Source organism: Strigops habroptila, chromosome 1, assembly GCF_004027225.2.
Source record: "Strigops habroptila isolate Jane chromosome 1, bStrHab1.2.pri, whole genome shotgun sequence".
Lineage (NCBI taxonomy): Eukaryota > Metazoa > Chordata > Aves > Psittaciformes > Psittacidae > Strigops > Strigops habroptila.
This window is the reverse complement of record NC_044277.2, coordinates 118,350,021-118,374,367: the sequence shown is the minus strand read 5'-3', so window position 1 is coordinate 118,374,367 and position 24,347 is coordinate 118,350,021. Positions and strand designations below refer to the sequence as shown.

The 24,347-nt window shown below is 36.8% G+C and overlaps 1 protein-coding gene across 4 annotated transcripts in view; it reads left to right on the top strand.

Annotated features, from left to right (window-relative positions):
- The window catches only part of LOC115604050 (macrophage mannose receptor 1-like), a 54,582-nt gene that overhangs the window by 13,298 nt on the left and 16,937 nt on the right, over positions 1-24,347 (top strand). For all 4 annotated transcript variants that reach the window (XM_030476747.1, XM_030476739.1, XM_030476762.1 and 1 more), the window contains 15 exons: positions 998-1,111; positions 3,443-3,589; positions 8,107-8,289; positions 11,449-11,606; positions 12,550-12,663; positions 13,962-14,077; positions 15,296-15,444; positions 16,907-17,106; positions 17,638-17,762; positions 18,921-19,008; positions 19,943-20,087; positions 21,625-21,666; positions 21,793-21,956; positions 22,462-22,529; positions 23,799-23,899. In XM_030476747.1, coding sequence (XP_030332607.1) covers positions 998-1,111; positions 3,443-3,589; positions 8,107-8,289; positions 11,449-11,606; positions 12,550-12,663; positions 13,962-14,077; positions 15,296-15,444; positions 16,907-17,106; positions 17,638-17,762; positions 18,921-19,008; positions 19,943-20,087; positions 21,625-21,666; positions 21,793-21,956; positions 22,462-22,529; positions 23,799-23,899 — 1,914 coding nt within the window. The remainder of the gene's footprint in view (positions 1-997; positions 1,112-3,442; positions 3,590-8,106; positions 8,290-11,448; positions 11,607-12,549; positions 12,664-13,961; positions 14,078-15,295; positions 15,445-16,906; positions 17,107-17,637; positions 17,763-18,920; positions 19,009-19,942; positions 20,088-21,624; positions 21,667-21,792; positions 21,957-22,461; positions 22,530-23,798; positions 23,900-24,347) is intronic.

Below are 24,347 nucleotides of genomic sequence, written 5' to 3'. Positions count from 1 at the left end.
GTTTGTATGGAGGAAGTACTGGAACACATTCATGTTTTGGGGCCAAATCAGGCTCTGGTATGACATTCCAGTCCTTTCCAGTGCTTAACTACTGTTTCTTTCAACCTTTGCATGCTTCTAGTGCTGCTTATAAACATGGTGCCAAACTAAAATTTATAGAGCAAAACAACATACTGGTATGATGTCATTGGTAGAAGCAGAAATAAATGATACACATTGCACAATGATTTTCTGTGAGCTATGCATTAATACATTTCATTTTAAAAAATCAGCAGTCAGGCAGCTGGGCTTCCAAGTCTTATATGAAAGGCAGAGATAGACAATTGATTAATAATGACTAGAGGTCATGCAGCAGGACCATGCATAAGCATGGTATTTCTAGGTGCTTTTCAGATTTAGAGCAGTAAATTTGGTCTTGGAAGCCTGGCTTATCACTGGCTAAAGAAGTGAAACCATGAGTCTGGAAAATGCACAAAATGTGTTGTTAAAAAGATAGTGTTTGGAATTATTGCACTTTAATGTAGTTTCATAAAATGCAAACAGGTTTTTTACTTTATTCTGTAAAGTTGAAACTCATAGTTTTTAATTTTATTGGAAGAGAAAATACACGATAGGAAACTATTCACGCTTCATGTTATAAAGCTGATTTTTGTTTTTGAGACCTTTGTTCAACTTTATCAATTTAATATTTTATAAGTATGGAAGAAAAATATTTGTTTCCTATATATGATCATTGGTTTACAAAGAGTATGCAAAAGTGTTTGCTTTTTATTGTAATGAAATTCTCTATACCTAAAAATGTGAAAACTGTAGAACTAGAGTGACCCATGTAAGATGACATGTTTTGCAGGTTTAGCATAGCCACCTTAACTAATAGGCTAAAACTTGTACTGGGAAAAAGGAGAAGCAGATGGTTTAGCCAGAATTCAGCTCTCAAGTTTGGAGAAAGTGTTTGCTCTTGCTGTGCACTTGCAGTATCTTTTTTTGTCTCTGTTAGGTTTGACTGGCAGGCTGAGTTCCGCTCTCTGGTTTGGTCTTAACAGTCTGAATTTCAACAGTGGATGGCAATGGGTTGGTGGTGCTCCTTTTCGATACTTAAATTGGGTTCCAGGTAAGGTTAAATATGTTGCTACTCAGTTTAAAAGGCAAAGATTTGGTCATGTGTAACATATTTCTTTTCTAGTACTCTATTCTCCTGCAATTATCAAGCTTGTCTTGAAGTTTAAAGATTCGGAGTGTGGCTGTTGCCACTGTGAGTAACAGTGTCCTTATGCTGGGGAGACACACTGGGCTTAATTTATTATTCACAATGGAAATCGTAGCCTCAAAATACAGAGGAAAGTTTTAGAAGTCATCTATTTACACTTCATTTGTATATCTTCTTAATTTACTTTATTTCTATATGAATAAATCTGGTGCTATAGGTGTCTTGATTTGTGAGATTTTTTTTTTTTTTTAATTCCTTTCCCATTTGTTTTATTATTTGCTTAAAGGTTAGATTTTCATTTTATTTTGGGATTAACCTAGCCATGGCAGTATCATGCATCAAACTGAACATGTTAGGTTAGCCTACTTTGAAGCAAACCCACACACAGCACACCTGGAGTTGCAGTGTTGCACTCTGGTGCCATTATTAAAAAGCAAGTCTCTATGCCATCTGTGTACACAGTGAAGAAGAGCTATTTTTCTGGTTTACTGTTCAGAGTACTTGTGGTAAGGTGTCTTTTTGCAGGACCTTTTTTCCCTTGCATTGGCTATTCAGGAAGCCTTTGGAGACTAGTTTACAGTAGGTGTCTGAAGTTGTGCGGTGTAAATACTCTTCTTTCTCTTCATTGAGCATGCCACATGTATTTAATATGCAGTAACTATAAACTTATGCTCCATCGTATCTCCTAGTGGCTTCCTTGTGTAAATAAGGCCAAAAGCTTACTTTAGGTGGACAAACTTCTTGAATAGGTAAGCTCTGAAAAATTGATCGAACTACTTTATAAATAGCTCTCCAATGGAGTGAGCACATGAGGCAAACAGATGGGCTGAACTGCAAGTTGCTGTGAAGGTATTTATAGGCCTGTCATGCAAGTGCACTGATAGGGATCTGCATGTAATGAAGAGTGGGAGAAAACTGATTGTGAGGTGAAGCCAAAGCAGCAAGTGGAGCTCTTCGTGGCTGTTAAAACTACAGACAGCTCTCTGTTGTCCTGTAAAGAATTAGATGGGCTTTGGTGTAACTAAGATGGACTCCATTGTTCTTTAACTCATCATGTTCCTTAATTTCATTCAAAGATAATACACTTATAACACTATAACCTATTTTCTATTTGTGCTATCATCTCCTTCATGACTTTACTTTTGACAGCCTATCTCTACCTCATTCTCATTACCCAGGACGTTCAAGAGCTGGCTATTCTTCCACTAGTATATTTTAAAAGAATTTGTGGAAGCTTCACATTCTTCCATCTCACTAGCCCCAAATAAATAATAGAAAAACATGGGAACTAAGTTTTCAACATTTAAACTAAAATTATGCTAGTTAGGCATTTTGGAGAGCTAACTGCTAACAGCTTAACTTCTGTTGTGCATAAAATAATTTAAACCTCTATTTTTGAAGTAAGCATATCTTTTTCTCCTATGGGAAGAAGATGTAACATGACTGCAGATATAGGGCTAACTGTAATCATAATGATATAATTTTCAGTGAACAGTCTTGCACACTAAAAGATACTGTTTTGCTGTGTTTATTGCTGAGCAGTACTGACGCTTGTTATGGAGTATAGTGTGGCACGTGTTGAGAAATGAAAGAAAATCCTTGTTAAGTTTAATCACATTAGACCAGATCTTGAAATGTTCATTCACTTTATTGCAGAAATGTGTTCTATTCTGCAGCTTCTACTTTTCTTCTAGATGATTCTGTTAGTGCTGATGCTAATCTTCAACTGCAAATATCTAAATATCCTGCTATTGTTGTATTGTTTAGACAAGTGGACAAGAATTTCATTTTAGCAAAGTAATTACTTATTATTTTTCTGTCTTTACTGTTTTATTATGTACAGAATTTGACTAGCTTACTGAACAGTTTTTTCACCTAAAGACTGTGGTCTGGAGTTTAGACAGTCTTCTTTTAGAAAGGGAGCCAAACAGAGCAAAATAAATAGTTGCACTGTAACACCATCCATCAAGAGTTTGGATCTGTGAAGAGGCTGTTAAAATGTGAACTGGAAAAATGTCTCAACTTGTGGTGGCTGTGAAAAAATATCTCTTAAGGAAATGAACTGCCCTATTCAGTCTAAGGGACTGTGGAGAATCACAGTTACCTATATGTTAATGTATCTTAAAACTAAAGCATGGAGCAGATTACAGAGTAATTAGGCGGATAACCATGATGTGCTTACACTTTGTTGTTGTTCAAGCTTTGCTTGTTTGTGTTTTTATTTTTTTTTTTAAGGACATCCTTCTCCAGAACCTGGAAAAATTTGTGCAGCATTAAATCCTGGCAAAGGTGCTAAGTGGGAGAATCGGGAGTGTGATCAGAAACTTGGCTATATTTGTAAACGAGGAAATGCTACTTTAGAATCTTTCATTATTCCTACAGGTAGGTTTGGTAATAAATCTTCAACAAATGATGAATGATCAGTGTGTTTTATTTATAATTCTAGTAAGTTTTTGTTCTTACATGTGGTAAAACTAAGTAAAGGTCTCTGCAGTCTATGGGTTGACCAAGGTTCCCTGTAGAAGTGAACATCGTGTACTTCCTTTTTGTTCTGGCCTCTCTACTTCCTGTGTAGTAATCTTCTTTCAGTAGCTTTGAGTTCTGAGTTGCAGAGTTCTCATTTCCAAAAACAAACAGAACTTTCAGACTTTGTACATAAAATCAAAAGAGCAATGATTTAGTGTTTAATAAAAAAAAGGTGTCATTATCTAAAGCCCTATGTACTCTGAAACTGATCTGTTTCTTCTTCCTGTCATTTTTAGTGTTAATGAAATAGAGTAAGTATGCCAGTGCAAGTTGGTAGTGGATTAGAAGAATTAAAAAAAATTCTTTTGAGAGTTAAATAATGTTATATATCTATTTTACAAATAGACATATTTATGTGGAGATATATAAAATTATTTATTTGTATATATAAAAACCCTAACTTATTTATGAAATTATTTAAATTATATATATATACAGACTTTTTCAGAAGAAATATAATTCTGGCACTTGCCTAATGTAAATAGGAAAGACAAAACAGGGATAAGTTTTTATAGTTTTATTTAGACCTGCAACCTTATTATCTCTCTGGGTACTATAAAGACCTTGTAACTTATTCTTTTGTTTCATCACCTTTTTGTTTTTGACAAGTTGCTCTTGCCAGGACATACAGGTATCTCTTAAATCCACTGACATTATGTTGTATAGGTTTTGGAAGCAGAAAAATAAACCATTACTGGATTTCCAGTTCAAATACTAATATGCATTATTTGCAAACCAAGTATTTTGGAAACACAGTGTTTGACATTTGGCTTAAAAACCATGTTTTCTAATGTTTTTTCTGCTTTTGCCAATGTATAACCAGTCCAGTCAAAAACATTTAGGACAGAGACTTCTGCCTATTTTGTTTTGCTTTATTGCTAACAGAAAAAATTCCCAAACAAAACCAAACCACACAAGAATGAGCTATTATACCATTAATTAAATATTTGAATAATTATTAAAGTAATGCTTTACTATTGGAATCAAGCATGTTCGTTGTCTAGCTGAGAAGGACTTTAGTGCACATTCTAATTATTTCCTAAATTAAGATGTAAAGTTTTGTTAGGATCTGTATACAGCTGACAACAAACAGATGTTTTAATTTACATAGGTTGTCTTAGATTGTTCAGTTTGCTACAGATCAGTTTTTCAGGTATCAAACATCAGTTCTTAGACACTGATGCCTATAAATATATCGATTCAATACTAGCTGTATCTTATTTATGTTTAATTTCAGTTTTGGGTGGTCTAATGGCCATTTCTTTCTTTTGCAGTATGCTTTTGATTCTCTCCCCTGTGTCCACCCCCCAGTTTACCAGTAATTTGGAGGACGAACAGAAATGAAACAAAAGTTTTCAATTATACAGAAATTGCTGAGTAAACATGGTGACAGATTAACCAGAGTTTGGCAGTGATTCACTTCATAAAATATTTTCCAAAATATCCCATGGGGGGAAGTCATAAAAGGAATAAGCATGTGATCACGCAAGGTGTTAAGTGCCCTCAGCTTCTAATGATGTAAAGGAAACTCATGGCAGATGATGTTTTCCTGACTAGGGCTCCTGAGTCAAGAAATAAATTAATCACAAATCCATATGTGCACTTAGTTGTGCACTTAACATTGAACACAGAGGCAATCCTTTGAAATTGTAACTCTAGAAGTCACAATTGAGTGTAACAAGGCAGTAACTATGTGGGGACTGTGAGACAGGAATATATATTTTCCGATAGAAGATAATCATGCTTGTGTCCAAAACAAAGTAGAGAAAAATCTTTACAGGATATTTATTTCTGTTGCAGATGAAGATTTCCACAAAGCCAGCAGCTGTACAGTGTTCTCTTAGTAGCAGAAGTGTTTTTTCCAGCAGGGGGCCACATCATTGTACACATCTAAGTGATGTGGAACCTTAGGGCTTCAAAGCATTGGTCCTGTAATACAGCAAAGTGGATTAATAGGAGCCTGGTATTTTCACCTGCAAAACTAGCTTATTTTTTAACTTAATTTCCTAAGGAAAGGCTGCCTGTCTCTATACCTCCACCAAGTGACTGCCAAAATAGATTTCATCCCAATCCAACCAGGTGTAGTGATCTCAGAGTATTGTTTCCAAATGCTTCATAAAACATTAAATCGGAGGAAATAGGTGCGCTTAGTGTCGCTGTTGTGACTGCTGTGTGAGCTCTCACCAGACCACAAAGGATGGATGTGAGAGAGAGGAATCTGAATGCCTGAATCATGGTAACACTTCAGCTAGTGCTTTCACCCTTTTAGACGCCCAGGTCAATCACTGTGAGATCTTCAGACTTCAGGAAGCCATGCTTATAGTTTACAAAAGTATTTGCTCGCTATTTGAAAAATAACCATTCTATGCTTCCAAACTTCACTTCTGTATCTCGATCTATTCCACAGTAAATTCATCAGCTTGACTTTTTTTTTTTTTTTGCACATTGATATGATTTTGTTTGTTACATGTTATTTGTTGTAATTTGTATTGTTTCTTTTGCTTAAGTCAAATGAAGTTCAGGGAGTAGTACTTGTTTCCATTAGGATGAAAAAAATAGATTGTATATATGGCTTTGTGTTGTTAAGTATTTTCTTTAAAAGGAGAATAGAGAAGCACAGAGTTAATTTTTTGCTGAGTACTGGAAATGAAGAACTGAAGACTTTCTCTTACTAAGAAATCATCAGCTGTGTCATTTGATAAGACTTGCACTAAAGAAACTAGGCTGTCAGCTGCTGTTCTTGGTAGCCTGCAACAAATGCCCTGGTGTTAGTGGATTTATAAGCAAAAGATTCTCCAACTCTGCCATAGCTGCTTTAGTGCTTACAGTAGTAGTCTCACAGTCTCCTTCAGTCTGAAAAAGTCTCACAGACTTACTGGGGAATAAATACCTCTGTGACTGTCTTTGTAGCTATGTCTGAACTACTGACATCTATTCAGTGTCTACAGTTCGCAGAAGGGTGAAATATGTGTATTGTAGGTGCACATATGCCTAGATGATTTTTTTTTTCCCGAAAGCAATTTTCTGACTGTTATAGCAAAGCACGGTAAAATGCATATGCCCAGAGCTGAGACCAGGCACAGGACGTATTAGGCAGCTGTCTCAAGCATCAGACTAACCTCTACAACATCATTTGCCACCTCTGCCCTCTCTTGTTTCTCCCAACACCACTACATAAATTCAATTTGTTTTTCTGGGATTCCCCCACTCTCTATTCCAGTTCTTACTCTCCTGTGGCAAGATTGACAAGGCTCTGACAAGGCTCTGAGCCCCTTATTCTGGGGTCATAAAGTTCAGTTTTACTTAAACTTTGTGAGAACATGCTAGCACTTTTTTTAGGCAGGTCTGCAGGCAGCAGACACTGTTCACAGCTGTGCTAGAAATCTGTATTGTGACGCTGAGTAACTACTAATCATCAGCATACTCCAGCTGAAAGAGGATGTGTGCTTGCAACCTGGGCCTGACTGATCATAGCTTTGGATTCATACTTCATTATTTCTACAGGATATATCCCACTGTTATACACAAATACATTGCTTCTCCTTCCCTGCCATACACAAGTACTTTTTGCCAAAAGACTTTTTAGCAAACCTGCTACCCTGTTCTACTCTATATATTGGTGTTTGCTAAACCCATCTGCTGATTATAAGTAAAGCGCTGCAAGAATCATAATTTGTTTCTACAACAGCAATATTCTGTTGGTTATATGTTCGGGTAGCACTCCTCCCAAGGCTGAATTGTTTGCTGAACAGCAGTGTGGTTGCTGGCAGTACTCTGTTGCTGTTCTGTTGAACTTTTGAAAGCCAGTTTACTTAGACAGTATAATTTTCTCAATGAAGCTTTTAAAAAGGATTCCTAAAAGGAGTATTCTTATTTGCGTTCACTTGTGATCCTGTAGAACCATTTATTTTTTCTTTACTAGTCTAGTAAATGAGGCTAATCCATAAAATGCCCAATGTTTGGGGAAAAAATTACCCTCATAAATATGTTTTCTAAGTCCAGGTTCTTAATGTATAGCTATACAGCATGGAAGAGGAAGAGAAATGCTGACATGAGTGGAGAAAAATGGTAAAGCACTGCTCTGCAAACTTTACATTTTAGCATTTATAGATAGGTCAAACCCTTATAAACCTTTATAAAAAGGTCAAACCTGTGTTTTAAGGTAATTTTTAATTCTGGCTTTTCACAAGATCCAAGCAGTTGCAACTTTAGTGTGTAAAAGAAATCTGTAAGTTTCAACTTTTACTCATGCAATCAGATTATTACCCCTGTATATATTTTTCAGCTCTGCTGTTAAATCTTTCCTTATGTGGTTTTCAGTCTTTAGTTAAGAATAGAATTCTGAAACTCTTCATGGTAATTTTTCTTTTCAGAGACTAATGTGCCTATTAGATGTCCTGATCAATGGATGTCATATGCTGGTCACTGTTACATAATTCACAGGGGCCCCAAAATATGGAAAGATGCCTTAACATCTTGCAGGAAAGAGGATGGGGATCTGGCAAGCATTCATAATGTTGAAGAGTACAGCTTTGTTATTTCTCAGCTTGGGTACCGTGAGTATTTTGTTACAACAACATATATATGTTTATACTAAGAAAATAAAGAGTTTTGAATATGTCTTGACTATGAATAAAAGGAGGAGACTGTTAAAAAAAAAAGTAATTATCCTGATCACTGGTTGCAGGAGGAGTTAAATTTTAAATTAAAAAAATCTTTGGAAGAAAAAGCACACATTAATATCACAAAATGCAAACAAACTCTACTGTCACAGAAAAGCTGTGGTCAATGTTGTGAATTGCATCAAACCCAAACTCCTATGTTTTAGAGTCTGCTTCTACCTCTTTTTATACAGATTAAAACAATTGTCAACTTTTTCAGAGGCTGGAAGGATTTTTACTGTTGATCTGCACAGATAGATGAGAGGAAGCAAAGTGTGTTAGTCACAGACAGTTTGGGAAGATCTGGGTCCTATTACCAGCACTGCCATGCCCTTATTTTCCAAGTCATGCTGCTTGTGTTTCTTCTGAAAAAGGAAGCTGTCTGTCCCAGTGTGTGGATTCACATGTGCCCCAAATTAAATATGGTATTTAAGGTGCTTAGTTTGCTGTGTGTTCATTCCAGGACACAAGATGGAATGCTGACACCACAAAGTTTTGTGGTTGCTATTGCTGTGCATGAATCTGATTTTGCATGCAGGATCAGTTACTGCTCTTTGATGAGAGCAGCATGTTCACACCTATGATCCGTCTTGGCAGTAACTGATCTTATGTGTGCTTTTAGTGCCAGGTAAGTGTGACTTAGAGAAAGTGCAGTAAGCTGCTTTGAGCTTCAGTGTTAACAGCAGACTTGGAGTGAAAAATATAAAATAGCTGATACGCTTTAGTTTTGTATCCTAGCCAACTCCACAGCAACTTGTGCTTGTCTTCACATTCCTGAAAGAGTGATTTGTTGTTTTTTCATGAACAACATGAAACTTTTACTCTTTCAAAGGAGATTGTTAAGAAAGGTGAGACCTCTTGATGAGACAGTAGGACATTTGAAAGAAGTTAGGCTCTTCCTTTATTTTCTAAAGGAAATAAGTTGTATTTTCACCTTACTCCTTGGAAGTAGATTATTTCGTAGTTGAATGCCTTCTCCAAAGACCTTTTCTGAACTGACTGTGCTGCACTGTTTTTGTAAAAGTGAATGTTTCTGAAAGACAAATAGTCCTGAAGGAAGCCAGGCTTCTCACATATGGCATACTCACTGCAAAAGCCTATTTTGAAAGCATTCTTTTCAGAGGAGTCAAATTGGAACAACTAAAGAAGCCTTTTAAGGCAGCTTATGACAGTATCAGATTACCCTTGTTCACCACTGAGATGAGAACACCATGTATTGCAGTGCCTAGAAAACCTTGTTTGCATCAGAACTCTGCCTTACAGAAAGAACAAAAGCCTATCTTTGTGCCAAACATTTCACAGTCCCATGATAAAACAAAGGAAGAAGGGCTACAATGAGATGAGTATTGTCATAGTAGTTGAACTTTCATTGTCGTTACTCACAAAGGAAAACTTTAGAGAGGAACATGAAGAAGAATAAAGAAGTGCATTCTGGATGTTTACACAGAAGTCCAGCATGTGATATGGCGCAATCGTGGCTCAGTGCATGTCTGAGAGAGTAGAAAACAGCTTTTTTACGAGTGGCGGGGGGAAAAAAATTCTTAGTATTTAGTCACCCAGCTTTAGAGATGATTGCAAAACTCCATGACAGCATTTTTTCTTCAGGGAGAAAATCTTCTGTAGGAAGAGGCTTCACAGAGCCAGAAATGGCTCTTGGCCATTTCTGATTTGCATGGCTTATGCAGAAGACTTTAATGGAATAACGTTGTTGAAGAATGCAGTTTATTGGTCATATTACCGTGGTGTGAGCCCACTAAAGTAGGTTCTGGCTATGGATGAGGCCTCTGCTGTATCAAGCGCTCAATAAACACAGACAGCAAGATTTTAACATATAACTAAACAAAAAAATAAATAAAAAATAGAGAGCATGAATGGAAGTAGCTAAGGAAGGAATGAGAGCATGATGGGCAGTGGAACTGGAACAGGTTTCAATTTTGCTAGCAGAGGAGAGTTTAAAGGGGGGTGCTGAGATGCGATGTTGGGAAACTTTTGAACATGAAGAGCAGTCTGGAGGAAAAGATAAAGGTGCCTGTTTGAAAATGGAGCTTGATGTCCTGTGAACCTAAGCTCTTCTTATTAAGGGAGAGATGGTAAGAAGAGTATGTATGAGCTATAAGGGCTGATCATCCTTAGGTATAGTAAAGACGGGAGAGACAAGGAAGGGAAAGAGAGAGAGAGTTGACTCCATTAAAGTGTCAGGCTGGCAGGGTGATTTTTGCAGCAGCTTGGTTGGTCAAAATGGGAAGCCTCCATGTTCCTGTAACTAGCAGATGGGAGAAATGTCACAAGAGAGTTTGAAGTTACAGGGGTATCTGGGAAAACTTCAATCTGAAATGTGTTAATCAGAAAGGATTGCCTTAGGGTTATGACTTTTCAGTCTTTTACAGGCACTTCTGTTGCTTATCACAGCAGCAACAGAAAAGAAATTGTTCCAGTTCCACTGGGAGACCCACTCCTGCATCCGAAGTCTTTTTGGTTGGACTCACAATCCCATTTTTAATTTCCATGAGTGATTTCATTGTCAGGTTGACTGTGGTCAGTCTGGATAGAGGATGTTAGAGGAAGACTTACAGAAGAAGGCAAGAACTATGATAATAAACTGAACAGGAAAAATCTCTGAGTGCTGTAGATGGATTGTAAAAATGCAAAGTCATAAGCAGTGGAAAAAACTCTTAGAAAGTAGTTTCCTTGTCACTGAAAAATGCTCATAATGAGTAAATTCTAGCAACCAAATAGTTCATATTCTGCTTGGAAAGACTGCTATCTAAGGAAAGGACTGTGCATGTAGCTGATCAGTGTGATCTAAGTCAAAGTGCTGTGGACAAAAGGAAAGACCTGCTGCCTTTAGCATAGGCTGGATGGCAGACTAGAAATAAAGAATACTGACTGGAGTGTGTATATGAGGAATGGTCTGCCCTCTTTATGAAACAGGGAGCCTTAATTTCTTGACTGCCTTTTAAACTTCCTGAAAATAAATCATGTTCTGTTCTATGAAGATAAAAATTCACATAATGTAAAAGGACTGTTACCAACCTTGTTAACTGTATGTTTTAGAGCCATCTGATGAGCTGTGGATTGGGCTGAATGACCTCAAGGTTCAAATGTATTTTGAATGGAGTGATGGGACACCTGTCACCTATACCAAGTGGCTTCGTGGAGAACCCACTCATGCAAACAACAGGCAAGAAGACTGTGTTGTTATGAAAGGAAAGGTAAAGTCATGTAGTTATTGAATTAATTAGCTTATAATTCTATTTATCAGTTGGGCTTTTTTCTATGCAAGAGCAACAAAGTAGGGGGTATTACTGTTTGAAGCAGTCTATTTTAGAGTCTTATAAATGTTATTTTTTTGAGGAAGGATCCCTGTTGTTTTTGTTGTCTTCCCTGGGAAGCAGGCAAGTCGTGGCTTTAGTTGCCCCCCAGTATCCATGTTTCTGGATTTCACTTTGTGCATGTGGGCTTTTTTGAAGAAACTTTTAGTTTCACTGTTAAGTACATGAACATGCAAATGCTTTTCTTCAGGAAGCTACCAAGACATTTTGGGTATGTTTGGATCTTTTCTGCTGTGACTGACTACGGGATATACACCTAGCTTTAAAAATTGCGCTAACAGTTTTTAATGTGTTAGAGAGAAATATTATCTTTAGAAGAAAACAGAAGCCTTCATTTTCTTGTTCTAGGCAAAGTTATATATCTTGGGTCTAGGTGGATTAGATGTTATGCTTGCATTTGCACTGCTCATGCAGACCTATAAGAAAAGTAGTTGGCAGTGGCATTAGTAGAAGCCTTTGCTGAGTGCCTGTATGCCTGCAATTAAAAGACTGCTTTGAAAAGGCTGCTTTTAGGAATGTGGCAATGATTGCTGACCTAGGTGTACTACAGGAACTGAGATAATAGCTGGCATGAAAGTCAGTCTGTGTGTGATGTTGCAAAATGCTATTTTTCCTCTTTGCGATAATTAAAAATATCGAAGGTGTAAGTCAATGATGAATCAGCCAGTAGAAATAGGTTGGAATGAGGTTGGAGTAAAGTATTGAACTTAGATATAGGTTTTGCTTCTTTTAAAGCTAGTAAAAAATCATTAAACTTAAAAGCATAAAGCACCTTTATTGAAGATTAGATCCCACTTGACTAATGTTCTGTTCTTATGTTCAGGATGGATTTTGGGCAGACCATTCTTGCGAAAAGAGAATTGGCTACATCTGTAAAAGGAAACCCATGTCAGAAGGTCCTACTGAAGAGGAAACTATTGACATGGGCTGCCAGAGTGTAAGTGAAGAAAAAGTAGTCTGATCTGAATAGGCTGCTAGGAATGGTTAAGAGGAGAAAATGACACGTAGTCACAGATTAAACAGGAAAAATGGGTTCTGTGTTGTCATCACCAGAACAGCCGGCCTACTAATTTCTAGGGCAGGTGGGATAGGCAGTCATTAACATATGAATAAATCTAGGCTCTGACTGTCATTTGGCTCTTGATGCTCCCTTTCTTTTTTCAGAACTTAAACCAAAACTCAAACCTGTAGTCCCTTCAGCTGGCCATTTTCCCTTGACTGGCATTTGAGCCTTCCTAAGGAATTGACCTGTACCAGCAGTTGCTCTTCAGCTCTGCCTACAGTTTTCTTCAAAATCATTCATAGCAGGAAGGGTGTGCTTGCCAACATCCTATTCTCAAGGCTTTGCTGTGGTCTCTGGCAGTGCTCTCTGCTTTGAAGAATTTGTTATGAGTGCCTGAGCAAAATGAATCCATTGTGCTCCTTCTGAACTGCCAGCGGATCTATTGTTTATTTGGTAATGTTCGCCTTCTGGTAACATAACACTCAGTAATTCCAAAAAACCTACTGTAATTTCTTATGTCATAGGGAATCTTACTGGCTTTTTGTCTTCCATGAAGAAATTGCCTTTTCTCCCAAGTCTGCTTTACACAGCTGCAGAGGAAGTCTTTGATGTTTATTCCTAGTATTTGTAAGAGTATCTGGGAACCTTGCAAATATTCAACTGCTGGAAAAGAAAGATCCTAATGCTTTTAGATGTTATCTTTGCCTAGAGAACTAAGTACATGTGTATAGACAAAAAGTCTCTTGTAGGTGAGAAACTGAAAACCACCAGAAGAAATTTGGTGTGAATTGTGGCTGGTCACAGCAAACTCTCCGTAAGCATATTTCAGAATTAATGACATTTGAATGACAAAATATTAGAAGAGTGTTTTAATGTTAGTTAATAATAAGCAAACCTGTTTGACGTGTCATTCCCTTTCTGAAAAGCCAAGCTGATATTTGCTTCTCAAGACTATTCTCATGATTCCACAATGCCTACGTGCTAGTTATAATCCTATACTGAGCGCTAAAGGCGCACAGCAAAGCCTTTTCTGCCTTTGTAAGTGGAATGCACTGATTAAAAAGCATAAAATGTGAAAAATAATATGTTAAAAAGCTTTGATCCTGCTTGTTTCCAGTCTGGCTTTTTCAGTCGTTCCTTTAATGGTTAGCTGACAGTGGTATATTTTAATTTTTTTTAAGAAGTTTAGAAAAGCTGCAACATATGTGATCACTTAATGTTTATTTTGACAGGGTTGGAAAAGACATGGTTTTTATTGTTACTTCGTTGGAAATACATTTGTATCATTTTCTCAAGCAAATCAAACCTGTGGAAGCAATCAGGCCTTTTTAGCTACTATTGAAGACAGGTATGTAAAAGTCTACTTGCATGAGAGGATCACATGAGGATTTAACATCTGGCATCATCTGAATATCATACTCCCATCCAGCAAAAAATCTTGCTTGAGAGGACAGCTATCTGTAGATACAGAACTTCTCACAGTTTTTGCCTGTAATCCAAATCCAGGAATTCAGCTTATAGTAAAAATAGGTGATGACTGTGAAATCAGTATTGATATAGATGGTTATGTCAAGGGAAAAGATAGAATTATATTTTCTATTTCCTTAATTGTAGTGGCTTGAAGATGGGTTTTATTTGAGGGAGAGATGCAGAATCCAATTTTGATTAGTAAATGAAGAGATATGGCTCTGAATTCCTTTCAAAAGGTACCTGAAAATCCATCATAATTCAGCCAGGGTTCTGTGTGTGCTGAATCTCTGAACAACTGGTGCGCATGGAATATTGGGAAAATGAAAGGGTTAAGAACAGTTTATTTTGGTTGCAGTTAACTCAATGCTTTTCCCTTTCTCTTGTTTCTATATAATCTAAATAGATATGTTCTACTGTGAAAGCTCTAGCTGTCAGGAATGGTAGTTCTCTAAATGTAGGTAGCGTTGCAGCTGTCATAGAAATGGTTTAACATTAATGTGGTCTTCAGACTATACATTGTTAAGGGGAGGCTTCTTTTATTTACTTTGATTTCTTAAGAGCTGTTTGTTTACACACCATAATGAACTATGACATGTGTTACCTCTACATAGGTTTGTTTTCCAAACATAACTTTTCTTGAATGATCATTGGATCTAATTTGTAGTGATCTTTAGTTTGGTAATTTATTATTGTACTACTCTAGCCTCAACTATTGTATATTTCACCAACAATGCTGAGATTCCTTTTCCAGTTTTGGATTTGCCTGAAGCAAGAAGTCATTAAAACACAAGGCTACTAGAAAATCTCAAAAAATACAGTGGTATAACACATAGGTCATGTCAAGTTTCTTCTTTCCCACCAATTTCATTTCACTCTGTGATTATGTCGCTTTCTTTACTGGACATCTGAAGAGAAGGCAAAATACTCTGTTATTGAGACTTATGAAATATCTGTTATGTAATGTTTTGTTATGTGCCTTGTTGAAGTAAATCCATGCAAGTTGTGCTTTCAAGAAGGTACAAGCAGTAATTCTGTGAAAATAACAAGCCTTTAGTAATTTTAAAAATTAATTTAACAGTTGTGTTCTTTGCAACAGGTATGAACAAGCCTATCTGACTAGCCTGGTTGGGCTGAGAACAGAAAGATACTTTTGGATTGGACTTTCAGATGTAGAAGAAAAGGGAACATTCAAGTGGGCTAATGGTGAATCTGTCTTATTTACACACTGGAATTCTGAAATGCCGGGTAGGTATGGCTCTGTGCTCTTTAATGAGTTCAGTGCCCAAAATACACTGCTCACTACTTGAATATTTTTACTTCATTCCGTAGTTCTCACTTGATGGTATAATGACTAATTGTTCTCAAATATATCTGGCTGCTTTCTCAAGCATGAAGTGCTGTCACTGACTTCCTGTTTAGTGCTGAAATGAGTTTTTAACATGAGCTTGGGAAGAATCTTTTAATTGAGATCAAGTTTCTGATTTGTGTCTGTTCTGGGAAAGTCTGTGTCTGTACTGCTCTGGAAGAGCAATCTCTGCTGGCATACTGCACCCTGCTTGCAAGTCTTGCCTGTTCAGTCGTATTTCATAGTACACTTGCTCACTGCAGGGTCTGAGGTGTGTGAGATCACATCATGCATGAAGCATCTCTGGTCCTAGAGAAAATGGGATTGTGGGGAAGGACAAGAGGGCCAAGGGAAGATTTGTGTCTAATATTTCTTTTTTTTTTTTTTTTTTGTTAATATCTTTGCTAGATTAATTGTGATTTCTTTCTTTATTAAGTTTTGTTGATGAAAACATTGTTTTTTCTTTTTCAGTTCTAAGGTAAGGCTATGTAGACCATCAAGCCAGTAATAGGCTGATATATAGCAAGTTCATTTTTGAAAACCGTAGTCAAATTAGACAGATCTGAGAAACTAGCTCTAACTGCATCTTCAGTTTTAGGGGAGGATTTCTTGGATCGAAGGTTATGATGTTGCTGGAGTCAGCCACTGGAGGTGATTTGTTGTGAGGCACAATTCAGTATCTCAAATGTGGATGAACCACAGATTTGGGGATTTTTTGTTGTTGATTTTGGGTTTGGGTTTTTTTTGTTTTGTTTTCTTTCATTATGAGTTAGAATCATAGAATCACAGAACGATTTGGTTTGGAAGGAACATGTAAAGGTCATCTAGTGTTCATTCCTCCCCTGCCACGGACAGGGTCATCTTGAACTAGATCAGGTGGCTCAAAGCCCTGCCCAACCTGACCTTGAACACTGATGATGATGAGCCATCCAAAGCTGCTCTGGGCAACCTGTTCTAGTGTCTCACCACACTCACAGTAAAAAATTTTCTTCCTTGTGTCCAATCTAAACCTACTATCTTTTATTTTAAAACCATTGCCCCTTGTTCTGTCACTACAGGTCCTGGCAAAAAGTCTTTCTCCATCTTCCTCCTAAGCCGCCATTATAGATTGAATAGCCATGGTAATGTCTCCCCAGAGCTTTCTCTCCTCCAAGCTAAACAACCCCATGCCCTCAGCCTTTCTTTACAGGGGAGGTGTTCCAGCCCTCTGATGATTTTTATGGCCCCCTTCTGGAGCCGCTCTAACATTAGAAATATTTTTGACTCTACAAAGACTTAATTTCCACCAGGATAGAATATGAAGTTTTCTGAATTCTTATGACTCCCTAAATGTTGCTTTTGTGCATTCCTGTTTACAACCAGGCAGAAAGCCAGGTTGCGTTGCCATGAGGACTGGGATTGCAGGTGGATTATGGGATGTAATAAAATGTGAAGAAAAGGCAAAGTTCATATGCAAAATGTGGGCAGAGGGAGTGACACTTCCACCTGTTCCTACAACAACTCCTATTCCCCGGTGTCCAGAAGGTTGGGACTCAAACAATCGTATTAGCTTCTGTTTCAAAGTAAGTATGTCGCTTATTTCTGCACTAAGATAGTTTCTGTTTGCTGCACATACATGCAATAAAAATTAGTATATGTATATCTTATTGCTTCCTAAGCTTATTTACAGATTATATGTAGAGGTCTTGTTCCCTTCTAATGAAATTCTCATGGTTTTGTTTAGTTAAAATCTGATCTTCAGGTTTGGTCTTCTGGTATTAATTTCCCATTCTTTGAAGACTGAATTTCCCATTTTTTTAAGATTGAATTTCGCATTCTTTTAAGATTGATTCAAAGTGCCTTTCTCTTAGTTGTTTTGCAGCAGATACTCGTGTCAGCAATGCTAACTCGTGTCAGTTTGCTAACTTGGCTTAAAGATACTCATACTAAATGGGTGTTTCACAGAGGTGAATGCTCATAAACCTTATATTCAAAGTTTCTCTAATCCCCACAGAACAAGTTAATTGCAAATGAATTGCTTTTGGGTAGCTGATGTTTCTTGATCTTGTGATCTATATGGTCTATTTTGTCTGATTGCAAAATGCTCTCTATAGTCTTTTTCAAGACCAGACCAAAAGAAAACATGGCTTGAATCTCAAGAGTTTTGTCGAGCTGTAGGAGGAGATCTGGCCTCCATTAATGGTAAAGAAGAACAGTATGTGATATGGCGTTCTATTGCGTGAGTACCTGTAGTGTGGTCATCATTCAGTTTAATTAGCCTTTGTTCTTTCAGAAATATTTAGCTTTAGGTGTGTGTGTTTTCTTCAGCGTAAGCCAGTCTGGATACATTATCTGCATCTGTTTAAAACACATAGTAAAAAACCAGAGCTGATGAAATAGCAGGAGTTGTGTGACTAGCAACAATCATCCCAGAAGCTAATGCTAAAAACGAGATTGCCAAGATATCTAGTTCAGGCAACATTTATCATCTGGTGTAAAATTACTTACTGTGGATTTGGGCATACTATAAAATTACCACAGATGCCAGTTTTCACATAGCAAGTGTACAAACAGGCGTGATACAATTCTGGTCAAAATGTTGATTGTCTCTCATTTTTATGAGCTGACCAGAAAGCAGGAGCAACTTCAGATTCACTTTTTCCTACACAAGGAATATAAATAAGCTTAGTAAGTCCTTGAACTGTAAAAAGCAGGTGTGAGATTTCTGAATGAGATCAAACACTTGGAATATGACCTGAATAGACTGGGCTCAATGAACCTCTACATCCCTGTCTAACTAGGAAGCAAGACTGAAACATGGCAGCCTTGCAAAACGCTACAACCATACTAGAATCCCAGATAAGCTACATACTGACAGTAAGGAAGAAGTCTCAGATGCTGCATTATCACAGATTGACTCAATAATTTCAGATAAATCAGAAAAATGTGTCTGCTTGCAGACAAGAATTAGTTTAAGGTGTTATTTTTTTAATGTGATTCAACTGCAACAGGTAACTGTGTTTGGAAACTGTAAGTGCCTTTACAGAGGAAATGGAGAATTGATAAATGGAGCCACAGTAGCTATTGAACCATTATACGACAGTCTTAGGCCACCTTATTTTCAGGAGTTGGATTAGATCTGGACATTTTCTTGGTCAGTATTTCAGTCTGTCTGAATTAACATATACTGATAACAGCTAGAAGTGATTACATTTTAATTAATTTCCACCCTGGTTCTTATTGTTTCTAAGAGATTTAGGGATTATTTTAGAGAACCTTATTAACTGTTGTGAATGATAGATTATGAAAAATATTGTAATGCCCTTATTAATTCGAGGTTTATGTTTAAACTTCTAACAATGGGACATTTATTATTACTTTTTGGGGGTTTTTTTAGGAACAATGGCTATTACCACCAGCATTTCTGGATGGGTTTACATTACTTGAATCCTGATGATGGCTTTGTTTGGAGTGATGGATCTCCAGTGAGTGATTTAATTTTCCACAGCTGTTATTTTGCATTCCCTGTGCCTCTCAAGTGTGTGTGGTGTATATGTTCCTGTGTAATTTTATGCTTAATCATAACCCTCCCCTGCATCATGCTCTCTTTAGGAAAGTTTATGAACAATTTCTTGGGTTGTTTTTTTTTCTTTTTACTAAAACATACTATATTTTATAAGAAAATGTGCATTGAATCGACAAGAAAATTAAATTCATGTAGACCAAAAGGATGTTCTTGTAAATACAAGGATCTTTTGAGTAAAATAGTCCATCCTTAGTATTTCTCTTCTTTGCTAATTAGATCTTTATCTGAAATGGTCTACATTCCATGGAGCTGAAGGTGGTTGGTTTACACTCGTGTGACTTGACTATACTTTAGACTAAGATACAAAACTGTAGAAACAAAGGAGGTTTTGGAGATGTGGTGTATTTCGTGAAAGGCTGGTCAAAATATATTGAGGGAAGTTTATCACACAGAAAACTGAATTTGGAGTTTATACAGAAGAATTACAATAGCAGTACTATTTTTCTGAGAAAAATGCTAACATTTTTGTTGTGTCTTAATAATGTCCTACTCTTAGACTCATACAGAATATTTCCTTAATTTAATATCAACATGTGGCAAGCCCCATTATTGTTATCAGATTAATTTTACAGAATTTAGGTCCCATAAAAAATGTCAATATTCTTTCAAGTGTGATTGGGAACAACTCTTACCTAACCTGCAGGCCAGTTGTAATCTGAAAAAAAGTTTGAAGTGTCAGCATTTGCATGGGGAGATTCTGATTTCCTCTTTTCTAAGTTTTTAAACTGACAGTAGGAACAACGTGGAGGTCTGTGGTTTGATGCTCTCTCCTCCTTCTGTCCATTATTTTCTTTCTATATAACAGAATCTTCACAAAACCTTTTCTGTCATAGGTGAGGTATGAAAACTGGGGCTTTGGAGAACCCAATAATTATCAAGGAATTGAACTTTGTGCAGAGATCAGTGGCGATTCCAGCATGCTTTGGAATGACAGGCACTGTGATTATCTATATGGATGGATTTGCCAGATAAGAAAAGGTATCGATATATGTGTTAGTATGATAAGAAAAGATTCTCAGCTGATTTTTTCCTTAACTATAAGAAACAAAAAATCTCAAAATCTGTTTATCAGAATGAGTTCCTGTGGAATGTGAACTATGAAAATGGAATAAGGATTTCTATGTCTTTGATGCATGTAAAGACACACAGCCTTTGGTGCCCTGCTGAGGCTTCTCACTGATCCTTCTCTATGATTTCAGAAGAGGAAATGTGATATCTGAAAGATAGGAAATGCCACTTTGAATATTCACATTCACTTTTGACATTTCATTCCCCAGCAAATCCTATTACGGATTTTTTTAAATTTTTTTCTGCATTGAGTTTCAAAATGTTGGAAAGTAGTTTGCAAATGAGTTCACATACCTGAATTTTTATGTGTGGAAACTCCCTTCTTCACTTGGCTCAGGTACTGTCAGCTGTTGTTAGCTTACTGAATCTGTAATTGCAAGATGGAGCCTGGTTTCGAGATACTTTGCTTTGATTTGGTTTATATTCATATGTTGGTTTCTTGCTAAATTCTCATGAGATCTGAGTTTGGATGCTTTTATTTTCTGAAGACATCAGCGTAAAATTTATAATTTAGGGAAATCTTGGGTTCCATAAGCAGTTTATCTACCTAAGTTTGAGTAATTTGTAAAGTGCTCATTTAAACATTTTGCCACATTCTTATATTGGGAGGGGAGCAAAATAAAGATGGTGCATTAGGTTATTGACTATAAAGTACCAGGTCTGCTTTACACTGGTAAAAGAATTTCTTAGGCAGAGAATTTCTCATTAAATGTCAGTATCTGTGAGATAATATTTTAGCACAAAATAAATTGGTAAACCTATAAAGAGAGATCTCCTGTATTAAAAATTGTTTTCCTGAGATGCTAATGATGCCATCCAGGATGCCATGTCCATGGTGCCATAGCAAAAACAAACAGGGGAATCCTTTAGCCTGAAGTCTTCTTTTCAGAAAGGACCAGTTAATTTCCTGGAATCTTTTCCAGTGAGATTTTATCTAGGAAGATTTTTAAGATCCAGATAGAAGTTCTTCTCAACAAGAGAAAGATGGAAAGAACGACACTCCGTAGTGGCTATGGCACCGTGGAAGAAGCCTGCATTCCTGCTGCCTCTGGTTTAAGCTAGAATTCATGTAGAAATGACCTGGGGAAAGGAAGGAGAGGGAGATACAGGACTGTCTTAATAGAGTTAATGCTTTGGAATATAAGATCTTCTGCATCCAGTGAATAGCAAAATTAATTATTCAGGTAAATTTCAAGGTATTTTATAATACATTACACATAAGGAACAGGGAACATAATTACGTAGGGAACAAGAACGTGTATTTAAAATCAAATAGTGTACCAAACATAAGACATTTAGGCTAGTTAGTTTCTTCTACTTTTTGATGTTAAATCCATTGCTAACCATAAAATTCAATGTCAATAGGAAAACATGCCCATCAATCATAGACAATATTTTCTCTTACACCAGAAAGTTTACAATTGTAATAAATACCTTGTTCTTCCAGGAGCAAGTGTAAAGCCTGAACCAACAGAATCTCCTGCACCTGGTAAGTGTTACTGTTATTACTATTTATGTGTGTGTATGTTTAAAAGCATATTTTGTAGTTTTCCTAACAAACAAGAGTGTCAGGTACCTCAGGAATAATATAGTTGGCTTACAATTTATTTTACAGAATACAAGACTACTGAGGATGGATGGATTATACATGAAGACAAACAATATTATTTCAGCACAGAGAGTGTTCCTATGGAAAAAGGTCGGGAGTTCTGCAAAAGGAATTTCGGAGACCTTGCTGTCATTGAGAGTGAAAGTGAAAGAAAGTTCCTCTGGCGATATGTAAGAAAAATCATTAATACTATGGAATAAATCATCCAAAACAAGTGAGCATGGGCACAAATCCTTTCCACCGTGGTGTTTTCCCTACAAGATTTATGATAGTGAAATTGCAGTAGCATTAAGGCAGATTAAAATGAAGAACAAACTCAAGCCTTTTTTCAGATTGTTTCATAGCTGAGATGAAGACAAGTTTGGTTTGGTATTTTGTATAGAAATAAGCACAATAAGCATTAAAACAGATCATTATCTGCTTTTCTTATTCAATATGGCAGTTACACCACTTTATATCTATCTGCAGTCTGTAGTGTGCTAAGGTAAATCTTAATGCTTGCTTTCAATTGATCCGTGGCTTCATTTTAGCAAGAGGTATTGTAATTGTGACCTATGATTCTGTAGGCTGGGTGAGTTAACTGTGAGTTTCCAACCCGAACCATTCTACGATTCGATGATTCTATTTCTATGATAAAAAGAGGACATTTATACAATTTTAATCTTTACATTCTAGATCTTGAAAAATGGCAAAGAGGATGCGTATTTCATTGGTTTACAACTCAGTGTTGACCAACGGACAAGGTAGGCCAACTAGAACCGTTAAGCTTGCACTGTGCTTTAAAATAAAGAAATCTACTGAGTGGAGCAAAAATAATGAAGTGCTTGAGCAATTACACTGCAGATAATGTATTTTGAATATTTATTCGTGAATTCTAGCTTCCGTTATTCTATGATTTATACTGAAAATGTAAAGAGATGCCCCAACTCAAAATGTAGAAGATTTTTAGTAGCTAAAAACATTCTTATGCCCTGTCCTTAACTGTTGCGAAGAGACTGTAATAAAGGAAAAAATGCAACCTGTTTTCTTTTTGTAGAACAAAGATAGCTGTTGCCATTATATAACTTCAGGTGCACTGTGAAGATAAGCTGGTTTCCTGCAAGCCTTTTTGGATGTCAGTATCCAGCACCATATTGATTTTTACATGTGATGTTAATTTAGGCCTGGATTCGGTTCAGTCTGGGTCTTGAAGTGTCTGGGTAGATGCCTAGAAGTTCTTGTTTTTCCTTATAGTCCACAGTGACAATGATGAACCTCCAGAGGATAATTAGGATGTTAGGAGCCATATCACCTTCTGAAAATGAGGTGTCTCTGCTATTCCACTGATTTTGTAAGGACGCCAAAGATGAATATGCTTTTAAGTGAAGTACCTTCTGTATGTGCTTGGAGGGCGAACCTGGGCTCCTCTGTCATTTGCAGCCCAATAGAAATCGGCCTCCTAATAAGTATTTGGTTAGCTGGTTATGATTTCGTTCTTTTGTTTTAATCTACATGGATGTGCAACTTTTTCAGTGTTTGTATGGTAGGGCACATTGTCACAGGAATTTCCTTGTTGGTGCTTTGACATGCCATTTTCCTCTGCATGATGGAAAGAGGAAAAAGATGGAAAAAGATGATGCATTTTGCCAGTGTTATGAATAAAGTTGCTTATCTCTGTAATAGGCACAAAGAATGTATGACTTGGGGGAAATGGTGAGCAGCTGGGCTCTCTCATGATGAAATGATGTCTGGCTTCCACATATTGGTTATTTTGAGTATTGTCCGATCAGTTGCAAAAGCATTGGCATATTGCTTAAAGGCAACGTAAACACAACTTCAGCATACACACACCTATGTCTTTGTGCAGAGAGTAAGTTTAGTGCAATTAGGAAAGATGCAAACTGGCCAAAAAACCTTGTACACCTTAAACTGTGAACTGCTATATGCAAAATAGTGCAAAATTACTTTGTGTAACATGGAAGCAATTCTATTTGTATGTTAAAGAAGTGTTTTGTTGGATTGTTTTTTTTAAGCTGGATGGATGGCACTCCAGTGAACTATTTGGCATGGGCACCACATGAACCTAACTTTGCAAATAATGATGAAAACTGCGTAGTTATGTATAAGAATTTAGGTGAGTTTTGTATGTTTGTTCCTGAATTTCATTATTTGTGTGTTTGTGTCACAATATTTTTTGTCTTCTGAGAGGCACCTCTTTCCCCCTTCTTTTTGCTCTTTTGTAAAATATTACAGAAGTAGACCACAGTATTATTTTCAGGACCTAATATTTTTGTGCTCCTGTGTTTACCTTAAGCCTAGCATGGGGAAGCTCTGATGGAAATCTGTGGTTGTGATTGCTATAAACTGCTTTATATTTTTTCTTAAAATTGGCCTAATGTTCCACTATAACAGTGGTATTTCTAGTACCTGGTTCTACAGTGCTTTTAACATTTTGTAATTATGGTGTGTATAAACTGACATATTTATCCTAGATGCTGATATAGAATGATAATAAACTGAGAGACTCTAAGGATTTGGTCTTACCTTTCAACTAAAAGCACTTTGTGTAAGAATGCGTGAAA